At 47.5% G+C, this 19,255-nt stretch overlaps 1 protein-coding gene, 1 long non-coding RNA gene and 1 other non-coding gene across 4 annotated transcripts in view; 1 reads left to right on the top strand and 2 right to left on the bottom strand.

The window, feature by feature from the left end:
- Nucleotides 1–629: 629 nt before the first annotated feature.
- LOC109492949 lies at nt 630–5,038 on the bottom strand. 2 transcript variants are annotated; one of them, XR_006587473.1, is made up of 3 exons: nt 4,767–5,038; nt 3,584–3,801; nt 630–3,091 (listed from the first exon to the last, which is right to left on the bottom strand). It is a non-coding gene; the product is annotated as an uncharacterized LOC109492949 (long non-coding RNA). The 2 variants fall into 2 exon arrangements; XR_006587472.1 differs by lacking the exon at nt 3,584–3,801.
- A 1,075-nt stretch (nt 5,039–6,113) lies between these two features.
- On the bottom strand, nt 6,114–6,198 carry TRNAW-CCA. Its single transcript has one exon. It is a non-coding gene; the product is annotated as a tRNA-Trp (tRNA).
- Nucleotides 6,199–11,646: 5,448 nt separating this feature from the next.
- Nucleotides 11,647–19,255, top strand: part of PRKG1 (protein kinase cGMP-dependent 1) — a 1,254,852-nt gene continuing 1,247,243 nt past the window's right edge. Inside the window, exon 1 of the mRNA XM_023240288.2 lies at nt 11,647–12,335. Coding sequence (XP_023096056.1) covers nt 12,070–12,335 — 266 coding nt within the window. The 5' untranslated portion in view covers nt 11,647–12,069. The remainder of the gene's footprint in view (nt 12,336–19,255) is intronic.

Raw genomic sequence — 19,255 nt, 5'->3', positions numbered from 1 at the left:
AATGGTCACATAAATGAAATCACATTTTTTGCTTGTTTTCTTTTTTTTTCACTTCTACCACGCTTTGGAGATCTTCCTACGTATCTACTTCTTTCTTTCTTGATAGCTACGTAGCATTTCATAATGTGACTGTATCACCAATTACTTAATTCTTTAGGTTAAATTTTTTCTCTTTCACAAACAGCAAAAATAAAAAATGTTGATTTTTTTTAAGTTTACTTACTTTGAGACAGAGAGAGAGTGAGCATGAGTGTGGGAGGGGCAGAGAGAGAGGGACAGAGAGAGAATCCCAAGCAGGCTCTGCACTGTCAGACTCGGGGCTGGAACCCACGAACCTCGAGATCATGACCTGAGCCGAAAGCAAGAGTCGGATGCTCAACTGACTGAGCCACCCAGGTGCTCTTCTCACTACCCGTTCCTCCCACCAGCAATCTTTGTATATAAACATGAATCATGTTATAAGCTTAATTTTTACAGGTAGGACTGCTGAGTAAAAGCAAATGTATTCTTACTATTTTGGTGGCTACCGTTACATTGCTTGCTACAAAAGATGAACAACTTACGCACCTACTTGTATTTAGGAGAGCCCACTTAGGACAACATTGACATGAAGGAGTATTACCAATCTCTGAAGTTTGGCCAATTTGATAGGCAAAAGTGAATTTTATTAGCAAAGATGAATGTCTTTGTTTTTGTCATTTTGTGTTGGAATTTTGGTATTTCTATTGACCTTTAGGGAGTCCTTGCATGTTATGGATCCCAGCTCTGTTTTATATGTTTACAAAACATTCTCTGTGATGAAACAGAGGATGACTATATCACCCAGCAAGTTCCCTGCTGGTTCTGTATCCCAAAGAATTGAAAGCAGAGACTCAAATACATATTTGTGCACCAATAAGCACAGTGATCTTACAATAGCCAAAAGAGAGAAGCCATCTGAGTATCCATCAACAGATGGCATGCATAAACAAAATGTGATTATATACACACAATGGAATATGATTCAGCCTTAAGGAAGAAAGTTGTGATACATGCTACGGCATGGAACCTTGAGGACGCTACGCAAAGTGAGATAAGCCAGTCATAGGACAAATACTGTAGAACTGCTCTTAAACGACATACCCAGAGAAGTCAAAGGCATACATACAGAAAGGAGGATGGGGGTTCCCAGGGGCTGGGGGAGGGGAGAAGTCAGCTACTGTATAATGGGGACAGAGTTTCAGTTATGGAAAAGTAGTAGAGAGGGATGGTGGGATTTTCGCACAACAACGTGAGTGGACTTAATGTCACCAAGCTATACATTGAGAAATGGTTACACAGTAAACTTTATGTTATGTATATTTCAGCATATTGAAAAGTGGGGAAAACATCATATACATATGTTATATTTGAATAAACATATACAATATATTTAAAATCTGTATTACATAAATTTTCTTCTGATTTGTGAACATTAGTTCTCCAATAATTTGAAATGCTACTTTTATAATAAATGACATTTCCACATAGATAAGGATTGGCTTCTAAACTATGTGTTTTCCTTGGCCCATTTTTAAAAAGGAAATGATCACATTGGTTTAATTATTATAGCCTTACAGTACACTTGAGGGTTGACAGTCCAGGACCATAGTTTTTGTTGTGTTTTGGTTATTTTAAATCTTGAAATATTTGTTTCATATGAATTTTAAGATCAACTCATCAACTTTTACCCTGAAAATTGTCGGAATTGCATTGAATGTACAGATAAGTCTATCTGGCAAGATATAGCATAGTATTCAGGGAATTTTGATTAATCACACTACTCTTTTTTTTACTTTTGAGAGAGAGAGAGAGAGAGAGAGAGAGAACAGACACACACACGTGCACAAATGGGGGAGGGGCAGAAAGAGAGAGGGAGACAGGATCCAAAGTGGGCTCTGTGCTGACAGCCAAGAGCCTGACGTGGGGCTCGAACCCATGAACTATGAGATCATAACCTGAGCCAAAGTAGGACACTCAACGCACCGAGCCGCCCAGGCGCCCCAAACACACTACTCTTCATTTTCTGAGTATAGCATCATCAATTTTTACTGTTAAAGATGACGCATCGATAAAATGTTTTCTCCTTGCTCATGCTGATAGCCCCCCCCTTTTTCCTACTTTCCTACACACACAGCCTCCTGAGTAGTAGCAACTGAAAAACTGCCCTCTCGCGTGCTACAAGCTAATAAGCATTTCCTACTACCCTGTATGTTAATTAATTTTGCTACTTATTAATTTTGTCTTTATTGGGAACATGATTTAATTTTTCTAAGAGATAAATGGACTCAGTTCTCCCACAAATAGAACGATAGCTCGAATGTATGGTGTGAGCTGTTAAACAAACACACATGTTCAGAACCACAAGGGTCGCTCTGTCCGGGAACAGTATTTCTGTAATCTGATTATCTTAACCCAATTTTCCTGGTGAATGGATTTGCACACTCACAAGGAAAAAGCAGTCTTTGCAGAATTGAACGAACATAAAATCCCGCGGGGACACTATAGTAGCACTTTATGGGTGCTACAGATATAGTTGGTTGTTTTCAAATATCAGTTTGGAACTTTCCATATGTCACTTACCGTACAATTTCCCTGGTTATGGCATTTTATTAAATCCTCAGTGCCTCCTAGGATAAAATTCACAGTCCTTGGAGGGGCCTCCACACGGCCCTCGTCTCTCCACGTAGACTTTCCAGGAAGCGTGTGGCCTTCTGTCTCCCACACCGGAAATTCAACTACCTCGTTCATTTGTTTACCAAGTTAATCCTTCGGTTTCAACAAAGTAAGCACGTTATCAATTGGTGATGTGGTGATTCTTGCTCTCTGGTGGGCACTACGTCTCTGTCTCTCTCTCACACTCACGTTCACACACATTCAAGGATCCAGTGTTTCCCCCACCCCTTCCTTTGCACCGGGATAACCTCATTTTTCACTACAGCTTTGCAATAGTCATTTACGTATGTGTGTCCATCCCTCGGCTGCTCCCACACGTTCGTCCGTTTCTGGAGGGTGGACACTGTGTCCTACTTGTCTCTGTGTGTCCCCAGTCGTCCAGCGGCATGCCTGGGACCTGCAGAAAAGTGAGCAAAAATACTTGAATGAATGAAGCCAAGTACATCCGTTCAGGTAAATGCAGGCATTGCTTTTTTGGTTTCTTTGTTTCCCTTTCAAAGGAACAATGCAGGAGTCATGGTTCGTCTCTTAATAAAATGATTCCTGACGTCAATGGTCTTTCTCCCGTGCCTTTCCTAGAATGCTAACTTGACATTTGTGCCAAAGGTAAATAGGTTTGGCTGTGGAGGGGAGGGAGTGGACACTCCTGATTGATGACAGCACACTGGAGGCTGATCCCCAACAACTTGTGGCATTTTCCGTCTGTTCTTAAAATCACCCCATGCCTGCTCTTAACGTGGAACTATCCAAATGTCCTGAGTGGAGGCAGTTTTTAAGGAAGAGCTTGCGTTTACTGACCGACCCCAGCTAGAGAAGATGATTTAGAAGAAAAGGGCCGTGACTGAAATACACACACACACACACACACACACACACACTCCAGCACCACCTCATGTTACACTGAGGCATTCCTGGCAGGGTTTCTTGCTGATGATTTTAGCCACAGTCTGAGTAATGTCTGCCCGCCTGCACTCTGTAAAGTGATCTCCCTTTAGCGGATGAAGTCTTGAATGAAGGGCTGTGGGTATCGTGTCTTCTTAGTTCAATATCCTCTGTCTTCCTGCCACCTCTCTGCTCCCTGCGGACGATGGGTGCTGAAAAGCTACCCTGCGGGGAGGGGCAGACATCTGCTCAGCCAAAGCATCTTTCAAAGCAAAGTTGTTTCATCGTAACTAAAGCCATTACTTCAGATTAATCTGGGAGACTTTGGAGCTGTTTCTTGCACTCTCCCGCTTTCGCTAGGCCTTCTAAGTTGGAGCCCTCTGCAGCTCGGGTGGGGAAGATCTAATGAACACGGCCCTGGGGAGTGTCAGCTGTAAATATGAGAGTTTGAATATGTCCCGGAATACAGTAGGTTCCATGCAACTATTTCCCCCCCCCCCAGGTATAAAAACAAATTATATTTTTATAATAAATGACCACATAGGTTGAGAAAATAATTTCCAAATAAACGTGTCCTCATGGGACCAGAACTAGTAAACGAATTCTCTTTAGCTAACTATGCAGTTTTGATTGGAGACCAAAAAAAAAAAAAAAAACAAAAACAAAAAAACCCAAAACGTGTTATTTATAAAGGTTCAGAGGCTGTCAAAATACAGTGCTCCTTATCCCTAGTGATGGCTTCTTAGCTTTTTTGTACATGAGGATCATTAATTTGAAACAACCTGGGATGAGCCGAGATGCGTGTCTCCATCAACAAAGAGCAGGTGCTAATTTTATCACATCCTTTAAAGATGTATGTAGGTAAGAATGCCTGCCTTGTTCTCTGAAAGCATCAGACCATTGTGAAGTTTTCACTAAGAATATTTCATAAGTAAAGATGCCCAATATCTTTAAGGTTAAGAAGAAGTATAAATAATGTCTGCACGAAGGAAGGGCACACGCCCTGAAGTTACTGGAGGAACTCCTGTCACCCACGATTTTGTCACACAATGGGACGTCTCCTAGTGTTCTCAAAGCCGGGAAATTATAGCACGAAGCTAGGCAATAAGCTAACCTACAGAGCAGATATTAAAACTTCTGTGTCAAATGTGTGTAAAAATAGGTATTTATGCATAGCTATGCTTACTTACATGAGAATACCATAGTGAGGCATACACGAGAGAATGGCAATCATGAATCGGTGTCACCATACAGGGGGTCAGGGTGGTGGGGCACCCCAACATCCTTTTGTGTTTTCTGAATTCTACATCGTGTATATCTATTTTCTGACTTTCAGAACACTTTATGTAAAACATGCTTGAAGTAGGGGCCCCTGGGTGGCTCCGTCGGTTAAGTGTCTGACTCCTGGTTTCGGCTCAGGTCGTGATCTCACGGTATAGTGAGATCGAGCCCCACATCGGGCTCCTTGCAGACAGTGCAGAGGTTGCTTGGGATTCTCTGTCTCTCTCTGCCCCTTCCCTGCTTGCTCGCTCTGTCTCTCTGAAAATAAAAATAAAAACTTAAAAAAAAATGTTGGAAGAAGATCAGTCAGTCTCTGTCATTTTAAAAAACCAAACAATCAAACTAAATCAAATAAAAAGCTAAACTCAAGGGATTTGTACTCTTTCCTGTCCCCTCTTCTCAAGTATTTGATTACTACATGAACCTGGAAGGCAGTATGATGCAGGGGCCCTTAATTTCCACGGACGGCTATGGAAATAGCCAATTAATAAGAATCCAAGGTTATTTAAATGTATTCCCAGAGCCAAAACAAATGGTCAAGAACACAAAGTACTATGACATAGTTATTAGCGTTTCACAGAGGAGACAGCTAAGGCTCAGAGTCTGTCCTACTCACAACGCTATTCACACTGTCATCCGTGTGTTTCAAGCGGTTTATAAGTTCTGACAACTTTCTCTGTCCCCGAGTATCTATCTGAAATGTACTAAAGTGGTTTCACTAAAAATGACTCTTGTAAAGTCAGGCTTTTAAGAGTGGTAAAATATTTCTGGCCTTTTTCGTGGATGTTTTTAATGATAGCCGAATTCATTAGTTTTATCTTGTTGTCTCAGGAAGCACCACAATCTCAGAGACTTAAAGCAACACTCACCTCTTATCTTACTGTTCTGGAGGTGAGAGGTCTGGGCGCGGCTTGGCTGGATTCCCTGCTCAAGGTCTCGTAAGGCTGAGGCCAACATGCCAACTAGCCTACACTCTCCTCTGGGCCTCAGGGTCATCTTCCAAGCTGTCACGGCTGGGACAGGACTGTTTTCTGCCACGGTAAGACTGAGGTCCCCATTTCCTTGTTGGTTGTGTGTCCGTGGTCACGCTCACTCTCAGCACCTAGATTTCCACCTGCATTCCTTATAGTCCTTTTTAAAAAAAAAAAAAATATTATCTATTTATTTTTGAGAGGCAGAGCGTGAGTGGGGGAGGGGCAGAGAGAGAGGAGACCCAGAATCCAAAGCAGGATCCAGGCTCTGAGCTGTCAGCAGAGAGCCTGACATGGGGCTTGAACCCATGAACCGTGAGATCACGACCTGAACTGGAGTCAGATGCCTAACCGACTGAGCCACCCAGGCACCCCCCCCCCCCCCCGCCCCCCGATGGTCCTTCTGTCTTCAAAGGCAGCAATGCAGACTCCCTCTTGCATCAAAACCTTCTCGGGCTTGGAAACCCTGCCTCCGGGAGGAGCCCAATCCCTTTTAAAGGCTCACCTGATTGATTTTCTCTTAACATCACCAGATGATCTTATCTTAAAATCAACTGACACAGGACCTTAACCACAGCTGTAAAATCCTTTCAGAGCAATACCTTGAGTCGTTGTGTTTGAATAACTGGGAGAGGGTGCAGATTCACCAAGCGTAGGTATCTTGGGGGCTGTCTTTGAATTCTCACCACAACTGATGACTAGGCTGAATGTAGTATAAATATTACCACCACACCACCATCATGAAACCTGTCTGCTCTGCCCCCTGCTGGGGGACTTCCCTTTCAAGAATCCAGGTGGGGGTGGGGGGGGGAGCATTACCCTTTCATTTCTACTTATTTATATAGGGTCATATTTAAGTGATAAGCATTTGGTTTTCATCTGGCTTCATTTGAGCCTTATAAGTCCAGGCGCAAGAGACCTTAATATCCATACGTAGTTGGGAAAACTGAGGCTCAGGGAGATATAATTATCTGCCTGAAGTCCCATAGCCTTCCCTATGTCCATATTCCAGGAGTAATATTCCGTATTTCAAGGTTCTGAATATATCTCAGAATTTGACTTCTGCAATACTTAAGTAGCATCATCTCTTAGTTTTATTTTTCAGAATTGCTAGGAAAAGTTATGTTTTTCAAACCTTGTAGAGGAGATAACAGAAATATCACCAATGGCCATGGTCTCCCCGTTGTATGCAACATGAGAAAGAGCTCCATGTACAGCCACAGGATCACGTGGTCAAAAGCATTTATGTATTTTTTCCTGGAGGGCAAACATATTGTATTAAGTAAATACCATAAACGGAAGCTAATTTTGAGGTTTAACTGAGGCAGCGTTTCATTTGCCGTTTTTCCGTTCTATATGGTCGATGCAGATGTGGAGGTGTTTCAGGACTTCACGCCTTTATGTTGCCTAAAGTGTGACCACGCTCGTGGTCACCAGTACGTGGTTTAGGCACTAACGTCGAAGCCACGTCTAGTATGATGTAGAATTAACAGAAAATGCTCCGAGCTTCTGTTAATCACAAAGCACACTGTAATCTTTAAAGGACCATCTAGACTCTGCTTTAACTCTTTCTTGTCAAAAATTTTAAACTCTGCTGAAGTTGATGGATGCATGTCGTTTGTAAGAAGGGACTGATAATTTCAAAACGTGAGTCGCCGGGAAGGCAGAATTCTACGGAATCCTCGAAGGTAGAAAGGTGCTACCATTCTGCAAATGGGTGAAGCACGTCCCCATGAGGTTTCGGGACTTGCCCGAGAGCACACAGCTTGGGAAGTGATAAGAGTTGAGACATAAATACACATCTTTACACACACATACATTTACATACACATACATACACATAGTACAACATCATTCGCTAGTTGCATCCCTGGATGGGAAATGCATTGTAAGCAGTTTTCTGCAACTACTGTCGTTTTGTAACCAAGAGGAGTGTTTGGATATAAGGTGTTGGAATTCAGTCCCCACCCCCACCCTACCCATGCCAACCATTCCAGAGGCTGGGACCTCTGGCCCTGTTTTCATTTTCCCCAACCTTTCTCCTGCTGCCATTCAGGAGACCTCACTCCCACCGTCTGCACGTGCCTGTTCTCTTTGCTCCGGATCCTCGGACCCTAATAATCTGTACTAAAGCTCAGTGTTGTTGCAGGGGTGTGGCTCTGGGAGCGGTTCATCTGCTCAGCAGTGAACGCAGCAACTGCTTGAAGTTAGACCAATGAAATATTTTGGGGAGGAGGAGTCTTTTACCACTGACATTCTGGACGGCTTGTGACATACAGTGACGATAAAAAGCAGACTGACTTTTTTAAAAAAATTTTTATCGACTCCCATTGCTTCCTCGGACGTCGACCTGGAGCAAAGGACAAGAATGTCCCATGAGCTATCTATAAGGCTTCCAGTTCTTTGCAAGATGTTCCTTGTTGCTAGGGGTAGAGAGGCAACACACCCCATAACATTTTGGAAGTATGTATATTTTAAACACATTGTTTTGAACTTGTGTGTGAAATGGAGAGCACATCCCCAAGTATCTCAGGGAAAACAGTTTTGGTTAATAGATCGCTGAGAAGCCAGTGCCTTAGAGATTTATCCGGGTTCATAATGGGTTTTAAATTTAGCGTGTTTCCATTATCAAAGAACTTTTAGTTTTGCTTGTCTCTGGGCTCATAGAGAAGTGGACATTTTAAAACATTTCAGGTTGGGGTTTATCCCACTCAGGGATTAAGACAGGCTCCGTCAAATCTGGACGTTGTGACCATGCTTATGTTACCTAATCTGGCTGAGCATCAGTTTCTCCATCCACAAAATGGGAATGAATGCTAGTGCCCACCTTATAGTCATTATGAGCCTTAAAATCGGTTGCATAAAGGGCATTGAAAAAGCTGTATAACATGTAAATCATTATTCAGTGGCCAAAAGATTGTAAATGTTTAATTCTTTTTTCTTTTTAAAATTGTTTTAAGGTTAATTTTTGAGACAGAGACAGAGCGTTAGTGGGGAAGGGGCAGAGAGAGAGAGAGAGAGAGAGAGAGAGAATCTGAAGCAGGTTCCAGGCTCTGAGCTGTCAGCACAGAGCCCAACGCAGGGCTCCAACCCACGAACCATGAGATCATGACCTGAGCCAAAGTCAGACACTGAAGTGGCTGAGCCACCTAGGCGCCCCATGTACATTTTTAATTCTTAAAATTCTTACAATTTTAATTCTTAAAAATGTTTTTACTCTGATACAAAATTCAGCGTATTGTCTTTCTTTCTCTCAAATAAGGAACATAAGAACACTCTACGGGTATTTAAGGACATAACCTCACTTCACTGTGGTTGATTTTTATTTAGCAAATCTCTCCAAGGGCACTAGATGGCGACCTTCTCCTTTAAGAAAAACAGGAAACGGAACAAAATAAAACTAAGATTCATTAATACTTTTGCTTTGATAGTTGAAACTTACTGCTACAGAGTCAAAAGCAAATGACACAGGGTAAAGCCACGTCTTTGAACGCCACGTTGTCCGAATCATAGAATTTCTAGATTTTCTGGTGTCGAGCTAGGAGCAGCCTGTTAGGGAAAGCACTCTGTGTGGGCATCGAGAATCTCGGATCCAAACTTATTAACTTAGGTCGTGACCTTGGACCTTACCTTTAGGCATCTATTTTTTTTTTTTTTCTCTTAGAATGTTAGGTGATTGGGTTAGATGGGTTAATTGTTTTCAGCTATGAAATGCTACTTTTTTTTTTCCCATAATTTAGGGTTTACTCTCCTGCCAGGCTATCTTTTCTCAAGTGTTCTTTGTGCTCTAAATTAAATATTTATTAAGCCAATGGACAAGATTTAATGTCAACATTGCTTAAGTTAAAACTGATGTATGAAAAAATAAGATTAATTTTGGAACTTAGGGATGAATTTAGGGTTTTGAGGAGTGTGTCTGTGTGTATGTTAAATCTTGGTCTAAATATTGCTTTTTAAAAATTTTTTTTTAACGTTTTTATTTTATTTTTGAGACAGAGAGAGACAGAGCATGAACGGGGGAGGGTCAGAGAGAGAGGGAGACACAGAATCTGAAACAGGCTCCAGGCTCTGAGCTGTAAGCCCAGAGCCTGACGCGGGGCTCAAACTCACAGACCTCAAGATCGTGACCTGAGCCGAAGTCGGACGCTTAACCGACCGAGCCACCCAGGCGCCCCATGCTTTTTTTTTTTTTTTTTTTTTTTAAATAAGCAGGAGAAACATTTGAATATCTGCATTTAAGATAATATAAAAGTTGAGGGGCACCTGGGTGGCTCAGTAGGTTAGGCGTCCGACTTCGTTCGGCTCAGGTCATGGTGTCGCGGTCCATGGGTTCGAGCCCCGCGTCAGGCTCTGCACTGACAGCTTGGGGCCTGGAGCCTGCTTTAGATTCTGTGTCTCCCTTTCTCTCTGCCCCTCCCCCACTGGCACTCTGTCTCTCAAAAATAAATAATAATGTTAAAAAACGTACAAAAGATCATGTAAAACTTGAAAAAAACCTGTCCAGGAATCATTTTAAAACTGTATCTGTTTCATAAGGTTGAGCCTCTGCTAGTTTTGAATGTGATAAAGTTTACTCATGTGTTATTTTTAAAATCTCACTTGTGAGTGTTCCTAAAAGGATTCGGGGAAGTTTAAGTCGGTCATAGATAGAAGCAACCACACCAACAGGACTTAGAACTCCTTCTCAAAGATGAGAAGTAGATTGGCATCTGGTGTGATTAAGAATTCAGCTGTGGTTTGAAAGGTGTTTGATTTAAAATAATCAGATGAGCAAAACTAACAGTCAATAGTAAATCCCTAGAATAAAATATATTTCAGGATTTGTTTACAAACCAAAGTATATGAGTTAGTACTTTCAGACAAGGTAGAAAGATTTTCGTTTTTAATAAGTAGCCACTGATTATACACTGATCTTTCTTTAAGCTGAGATTGCAGAGTCCTCTGGTATCTTGGTCTGCGTGTATTTTTTTTTTTCTTTAAAAACACATTTACTAATCTGTTGATCATTACCTGATCAACTCCTCCGTGGCAGATAAACCCTTAAACAGTGATTTACGTTATGAAATATGCTCTCTGGGACACACGCATACATAAGAAAAAGAAATTTTAGGCATTAGCAGATACTCAGGCTCAAACAGGAAGAAGAATCCGTTTAGCATAAGGTGAGGGGATGGAAAGGCAGGTGAGGGAGAAATACAGGTTACAGATGCAATTTCGGTTTCAATTTCCCTCAGCCCGGCCCTGGTCCCGCGTGCCAGCCCTGCGGGAGGGGCGGATGCCACTTCACGGCCACGGAAGACGATGCTGCGATTCCATTCGGATGCTGGATGTACACACATTTTAATTGCAGCGCGTGAAATAAAATCCAGGCTCCGAGAAGTGCACAGTAGAAGGGCCTGCCCCTCATCCCGCCAAGCGTTTGGCTCCTTACTTCGTGCATATTCATTCAACTTTCCTTCCAACAGCTGACGATTTCCAGCACAATTTTCGGCTGAAAAAAAGTTGGAACTGCGAACGCCTTGCCATTATTAGTGGGGGGTCAAAGCCCCAGGGCTTCCCAGTAAGAGAAACACGCGCGCCCGCACCCCTTCCCCCTCCCCCGCCCCCCTACCTGATCCAGAGCAGAAGAGAAGAGGACGGTGAAAAGCAAGGTGAATTAAGGCGGCTGCCGGGTGAAGGCGGCGCGGTGTTCATGAACCCTCTCACCCTCTCGCACACACACACACACACACCCCACAAAGTCTTTAGGCTCCGGTTACAAGCGCTGCGTCATCTGCCAGATCACATGGTGATTGTTGCTATTTCGAGGACCGAGTGGCATCGAGCTCCCCCCACCCCGCCCCTTCCCTTTGGTACCATATAGCGTGTGGGAGCGCTCGCTGGGCGATGGGGTGACGGCCGGCTGTCTGGTCCACCCGGCTCTCGGCGGGCGGCGCGCGCGGGGTTCTCACGGAGCGCCCGGGGGCGGGGGTCCCGGGGGAGGCCGGGCAGCTCTAATTGGTTTCTCAATGAAAGATAATCACCTATTCCCCCGAGAGCCTGGGGATTAGCGCTCGGCCTCGCCTCCGCTCCGCGCTCAGACGTCCCGTCCCTGCCCTGGGCGCTCGCTCCCCGGCCGCTCGGCGCTAGGGGCTCGCAGCCCGCCCGGCTCCGGGGTCCGCGCCCGCCGCGCTCGCCCCCCGCGCCCGCCCGCCCGCCGCCCCGGCCCGCGCAAACTTGGGCGGAGGGGCTCGGCGGGAAGATGAGCGAGCTGCAGGAGGACTTCGCCCAGATCCTCATGCTCAAGGAGGAGCGCATCAGGGAGCTGGAGAAGCGGCTGTCGGAGAAGGAGGAGGAGATCCAGGAGCTGAGGCGGAAGCTGCACAAGTGCCAGTCGGTGCTGCCCGCGCCCTCGCCGCACATCGGGCCGCGCACCACCCGGGCGCAGGGCATCTCGGCCGAGCCGCAGACCTACCGCTCCTTCCACGACCTGCGGCAGGCGTTCCGCAAGTTCACCAAGTCCGAGAGGTAGGCGCCGGCCGGGCGCTGAGGGCCGGAGGCAGGCCCGCTCGGGCGGGGGGCGCGCGCGCGCGGAGTGGGGTGTCCCCGCGGCCCCCGGGCCCCGGCCGCGTTTATTTTTGTGCCTGGCCGTCACGTGCCGGGCCGGGCTCCGCGGGGAGACGCGCCCCGGCCGCGTGGGGGCGGGGGCAGCGCGGAAAGTTTGCTCGCGCCGCGGAGTCGGGCCGCGCCCGGCTGCCGGGACGGAGCCCCGCGCGTCCCGGGGTCGCTGGGGCTCCCCGAGGCGACCCCAGTCCCGGGCCGCAGGGCGTGCTCAGGGTAGGGGGGGGGGAGGAGCGGGGGGGCGCCGGCGTCCGGGGGAGGGGCGGCCGGCCGGGGTCGGGTGCGGTGCAGCGACTGAATGTGCCCCGCGCCGGGGCCCCGCGGGGCCGGTGCAGGGGCGTGGGGAGGCGGGACGGGGGCGCGTCTCCGCTGCCGGGATCCGGCCTCCCGGGTGGGGACGGGTGGGGGGGGGGAGGTTTATGCACAGGGTCACTCTCTAGGCAGCTGTGAAGTCAGCGCGAAACTCCGAGGAAACCCCCTTTGTGGACGTCCGCGCGCCCCGGGCTTGCAGGCGCCTCGGTGACCTTGCACCTGAGGCGGGTTTGGGGCTGCGGGCCAGCCCCGTCCCAGGGCGGACCACGCTGCCTGCCTGTTGCCTTCCTTGGGAACGTTTGCGCCTTCAAGTGGGGGTGAGGCGGGAGGGGAGCCGTCCCTCCGGGCGCCTCCTGGCTCCTTCCCTTCCTCTCCGGACACTTGAAGAGCCGGATCCTGCCGGTTGCGAGTTGTGTGCGGCTCGGGGCTAGCGCGCGGAGGAGGCCGGGCGACTTTGGCCGCAAGTAGGAAGCTTTTGCACTCCCCGCCGCCTGCAGCGGAGGGGCCGATCGATTAGCTCCAGCATTAGAGCGCCCGTGGACATTAGGGCAGGAAGTGCACACTCCAGGGCCCATTACTGGCTTTTAGTCTCTGGAAGTGCGCGGCCCAAAGTGCACTTCGCAGGATATTGAATATTCCATTAGGCGTGCCTTCATGCCCGCCCCCCTCTTCCCTCCTCTTAGATCACTCGGTGTCTGAGTTTGGGGCTCCCAGGGGACCCCTCAAGTCGTCCCTCCCCCCCTCGCTCTCTGAGGTGGAGGCCAGCACTTGTAAAGAGCACTTTCTCTTGTCCGGTCTCCATCCTGGCTCTCAGGGCCCCCCTCCCCCGCCACTGCACCCCTCCTTTGTCTCCCTCTCCAGTGCATTGATGAGCGTGCCTGTGCGGTGGGGGAGGGGAGCACAGGCGGCTGGGCAGGGTCGAGGAGCTGTTAGAAGAGGGCCAGGCGCTGGGAGGGTGCAGGGGAGAAACACAGGAGCCGGGCGGAGAGGATTCGCCCTGGGGGCTTGGGCCCGTTCCGAACCGACGTCTAGGGGGACCGCTTTCAGCGTCCCAAGGGACACTCGGCTTACAAAGTGACACCGTCCACATGGCACCGTTTGGCCCAGCCTGCCCTGAACGTCCCCGCCCGATGGAACGGTGGCATTCTTCCCTCCGCCAGGCCGAGACCCAAACAAGGCCCTCCTCTCTGGCCTTGCCCTCGGTGGGGAGGCGGCTGCCCCGGGCTGAGGCTCCGGCGGCGCGGCCGGGCTGCGCATTCCGCGGCCGCTGCCCTGCCCCTCGCTCAGCAGCTGGAATCAATCTGCCCACCTCCTTGAGGAGCCACTTCGTCAGCGGTCACCCGGCAGCTGCTCGCCTCCCGGGGCCGACGGGCCGGCCGGGGCTTTATCGCATTTTTGGCGCATTTTTGGCATTTCAGATCCCCGCTCTGGGCTGCGCCCCTCCTGGGTAACCAGCGCCCCTTCGCAGCACAGGGGCCCCGCGTTGACTCTCCCCACCCAGAGTCCTCCCTCACTCGGGGGCTGGCTCTCAGAGGCGCTTTTATCCTCCAGGATGAAATCTCTCCAGCAGCGAGAGGACGTTTTGTGTGCGCTGGGAGGAAATGGCTGATCTTTCCTAGGCACACCTCCCCCCCCCCCTTGGTGTTAGGGGTAGGAGCCTCCGGCCTGTGCGGGGAGGGGAGCCTGCTCAGGAGAGGTCAGGGCATGTTTGTATCTACACCAAGGAGCTGGAATGCTCTGCAACTTCCTCTCTGCTTTTTCGCTGGGATCCAGGGTGAACTTTTTCCCACTGAGCGCTTGGGTTTTTTATACTTTCCAAGGGGGAGCCTGGGGTGTATTTTCAGCAAGCCGGCTCACTAGGGTTGAAACGATTTGGTCAGGTACACTCTTCGGGGACAGTAGCCATGGGCATCAGGTACGACCCCTAGCCCTGAAAGAGACAATCACAACTTCATTGTTGGTGAGGCACCTTAATTTGGTTCAAGAAGGAGAATGATTGAAAAAGGAGTTGTCTGATACAACACGTAACAGCAGACAAGACGCTTTGGAAATAAAGTCCATTATGGGGCGCCTGAGTGGCCCTGGCGATTGAGCCTCTGACTCTTGGTTTCAGCTCAGGTCCTGACCCCAGGGTCGTGGGATCCAGCCCCACGTGGGGGCTCTGTGCTGTGTGGAGCCTGCTTGGGATTCTCTCTCTCTCTCTCTCTCTCTGTCTGTCTTCCCCTCCCTCTGTCCCGCTCTCTCTCTCTCTCTCAAATAAAAATTTTTTTAAGTGTATTTCCTGCTTATCAGATACTCGGATTGGGGGGCTCGATATTCCGTCACCTTACGTAGCCCGTGTTGAAAGTGGCAGTATCCTGACCACATACCCGGGCTCAGAGACTGCTTTATTGCAAGGCTGGTGTTCCTTTGCAGTTGCTGCTAGATTTGCGGGATACCCATTCAGGAGTTCATCTCAAACTTTACTAAGACACACAGCGTTTAGATGCACAAGAAAGAACACGTATTTTGAAATGGTAGGAGTCTGTTTGGTGGGCAGGAGGGAAAAAAAAAGAGCTTTTGCCTAAAAGCGCCGCTTTAGAAAATGATAGCAATCTAAAATATTTACATAATAGGTGGCGAGAATATCTTACGCATTTATTGCGGGGGAAGGAAGTGGCAGAATTCACCGACTGTTGTAATCAAGTTGGTCCAATTAGCCAGATCTGCCTCTATGTGTCCAGGGAGGGCAGAAGGCACAATTTCCATTAAGAATGATCTCAGTATCCAAGGAATGCTTAGATGAAAATTATACTAGGGAAAGGGAAGAGCTAAGTGCTCAGCATAAGTATCAAGTGTGCAATATGATGATCGTGTTCAAAAAGAAAACATCCGACTTATTGCAGCCCTCGTTTTCAGACCCCATAGAAATGCCCAGTAGGGATCAAGTGATTATCTTTGAAAACGGGACGGTATTTTGGATGGTGGTGATGATATCTTGAACTTCTATGTCACTTTCTGCCAGTTGAGTCCCAGTACGTCATGTTGTTTTCTGTGAGCTCTACGCTCCGTGCCTGGATATACTCCACATCGAGAATTACCTAATATCCTTAATTCTTTCCCTTTATGTTTGACGCACACCTGAATCTCCTTGCTTTGGCTGCCCATTTAGCTCAGGGGACTGCAAACCGTTGTTGTTGTTTTTAAATTGGCTCAGGCAAAGCCTGGAATCGATATTAATCTGTAACAGGGACAGTGGAGTCTTTCCAAAGCCATTTGAGCTCTTCCTTTTACAAATCCCTTGATTCTTGACGATGCAGATTCATCATTTGGAACTTGAACCTCCTTCCACTGGGACACGGATGCTTCGGGACGGATGCCCCAGAAAACTCCTTGCTTTTTGCATGTCTAATTCCATTCAGGTCTGGTTTGACCTTCAGACGAGAAATCAAGGGATTTGGCCTAATTTTGATATAAGCAACTTCAATGAAATGACTCGGTACCAGCCGAACAATGGGCCCAGCTGACTAATTATTCACAGAGAGAAGACACAGTGCTTTTGAAAATAGCAGAGATAATCATGATCGGGAGAGCAAAGCCTTTGCACGTGAGGAATCTCAGTCGTGAAGTCGCTCGCCTGAGATCTCACAGCGAGGAAACACGAGAGACGAGTTTCAAGCCCGCATCTTGAGGTTTGTAGGGCCCAGGTTCTAAGCTGTCATATACTGTCACCTCGGAATTGGGTAATTTCCATCTTGGTGACTGGTGAGGCCTTTCGGGCAGAAAGAAACAAACCTACCCTAATTTCGAATAGGATTTCTGTGAAGAGTCCTAGGGCCAGCAGTCCAGTGACCTCTGGCCTCCGAACTCTTGTATCCAGCGCATAGGCTTGGACGCGCTCGCCAGGCTGGGGTTTTCTCAGGCGTGCCTCTCTTGGGATGGTCAGTTTACCAGTCTCTCTTTTTGCTTCCTTCCTGCCCTTCTCCTGTCATAGGTGGGGATGATGAATACGATGGTTGGGACAGCGATCTGGGTTGCGTCCTGTGAACACCATTCATTAGACTCTTTGCCTTTTGCCTTGCAGACCAGACCGCTGATGCTAATCCCTTTGTCCCTACCAGTTCTCCCAACAAGAGGAATTTATTACTAAGTGACAATATATCAATGTGTTACCCGGTTATCTTTGCCGGGTTAACATAGTAATAGTTTAACAGCTTCTGGGAGAGGACGTTGGTTTCCTTGGCTCAGATGAGTAACATTTATGACAGGAATTTAAGGGGAGGCAGGCTGAGGAGGGCAGGGGAGGATTTTTGTGCTGGGAGGCTTCTCAACATCCTGGTCTTTGGGAGAGGACAGGTTCTGAGCATAGGCTTTCATTACTCCTTTCGGTCAGAGCTGCACGGGTATTGCATGGGGCAGTACCCTGCCTTTAGTGACGAGAAAACGGAGCACATTATCACCAAAGTGCCTTTTACGGGATCTCAGAAACGGGACCGGAAAAGTAATTCAGGTTTCGTTTTTTCACATCGGTGCTCGACCTGGTGAATTGATGTCTTCAACTTATCGTCTGTCCGGACTTCTTGTTTCAGACCTATTCGCTCTGCTTTGAGATTGGCTCAGCTTCTGGAATCACGTACCATTTCCAGATGTATTTGTGACATGCCAGGAATTCCTGTGACGTTGGAACCATTGATCTATGTATAGGCTGAAAGTTCACATTTAATCACGTAGTCATTAGAAATTTGGCTGATCCCCTCGAGGTTATTTCTAACAGACCTGAAAACACGACAGATGTTCAGATGTATCTTGATCCTCTTTCCAAAGCACCCTCTCACCCTACTGTGGAAGAGATGCCCACAGTGCATTAAAACCCTTCCTCTTGGGGTGCCTGGGTGGCTCAAGTGTCGGTTAAGCGTCTGACTCTTGGCTTTTGCTCAGGTCATGATCTCATGGTGTAATGAGTTCGAGACCCGCATTGGGCTCCGTGCTGACAGTGCAGAGCCTGCTTGGGGTGCTCTGTCTCCCTCTCTCTCTGCCCCTCCCCTGCTCCTGTGCCTTCTCTCTCAAAATAAATAAATCAGTAAATAAAAAACCCTTTCTTTTGATCAGATTTTCAGCTGATTTTGTAGTTGCTCAGAATATGAATAATTATTTTCATTCGCTGTTGAGAATGTGCCTCGCGGAGTTCGGGACGCTGTCTGATCCAGGATTCTTGTAGCTCTTGGAGGTTACTGAAGTTTGGGAATTGTCCAAAAGGAGAGCTGACCTTGAGTCCACCTCTGTGGGTGTGCCTTGCTGTTGGGTCCCTGAAGAGAAGGGACCATGTGTGTGTGGTTACGTGTAGGTGTGTGCGTGTCCGTGTGTGTGTGCACAGGCACAGATAGCTACTTAATTCATCGTATGATTGTTACATTTCTTGCTGTGGTCGTTATTCTGAGACTCCTCTGCATTGGCCCAAATCAGTTTCTCGCGGAAAAGAAGATGTACGTGTCTTCATACAATAGACTTCATACAATAGGCTACAGCATCTTGTGGTTTGTCAAACGCTCGTGCTTGGTGTGGGGCACACATGCCAGCTTTGCTTCCCAGAACCGGTACTGGACCCAATCTCTGTTCCTTCCTCCTTTTCATTCACTGATGGTTTTTCACTTCCTTTTCTTTGTCCTTGGGTCTGCTCGTGCGCTCTCTCTCGCGCGCGCCCCCGTGTTTCTCTCTTCCAGCCCAGCATCTGTGGCTGCAGCCAGATCTGTTTCGTTTGCAAAAGTCTTAAAACAGCACACGCAGAACGGAGTTCTTGTTCATAATGCTGCTCTAACCTTTTAGAGTCTTTCATCTCTTCAGATGTTTCGGGTATCACGCAATTTGAATTTCCTAAAGTTTAAAAGATAGCCACTGTCCGTATCGAAATCTATAACACTTTTAACGTATTTGCTCAATAAAATATGCACATTTCCAGGAAATGTGTATCTTTGAAATAGATTTGTTTTGTTCTAGAAATACAGATGGTGAAAGTAATCTCCTTAGTTTACTTATTGCCCTTAAGCAACAAATTCCTTTTTATTTTATTTTTTTTTAATTTTTTTTTCAACGTTTATTTATTCTTGGGACAGAGAGAGACAGAGCATGAATGGGGGAGGGGCAGAGAGAGAGGGAGACACAGAATCGGAAACAGGCTCCAGGCTCTGAGCCATCAGCCCAGAGACCGACGCGGGGCTCGAACTCACGGACCGCGAGATCGTGACCTGGCTGAAGTCGGACGCTTAACCGACTGCGCCACCCAGGCGCCCCAACAAATTCCTTTTTAAAAACTCTTAGCCTTACTCCTCACGAAACACTATTTAGTTCGTTGTACGAGACGTTGCTTTTATTGTAAATATTTCCGTACTGTTTCTTATGTATGAATAGAGTAGAAAGCCAGGCTTCCTTGGAAAATGGTGTAGTTTTAAATTCAATCGATATAAAGTTGATATTGACTAGAAAGGTTTGAAGTACTGTCTCTAATTTGCCTCTCTCGTGAACTAAGTGCATGTTTATAG

This window comes from Felis catus, chromosome D2 (genome assembly GCF_018350175.1).
Source record: "Felis catus isolate Fca126 chromosome D2, F.catus_Fca126_mat1.0, whole genome shotgun sequence".
In the NCBI taxonomy this organism is placed as follows: Eukaryota; Metazoa; Chordata; class Mammalia; order Carnivora; family Felidae; genus Felis; species Felis catus.
Note: the sequence above shows the minus strand (reverse complement) of the source record. Positions and strands in the feature narration are given on the sequence as shown.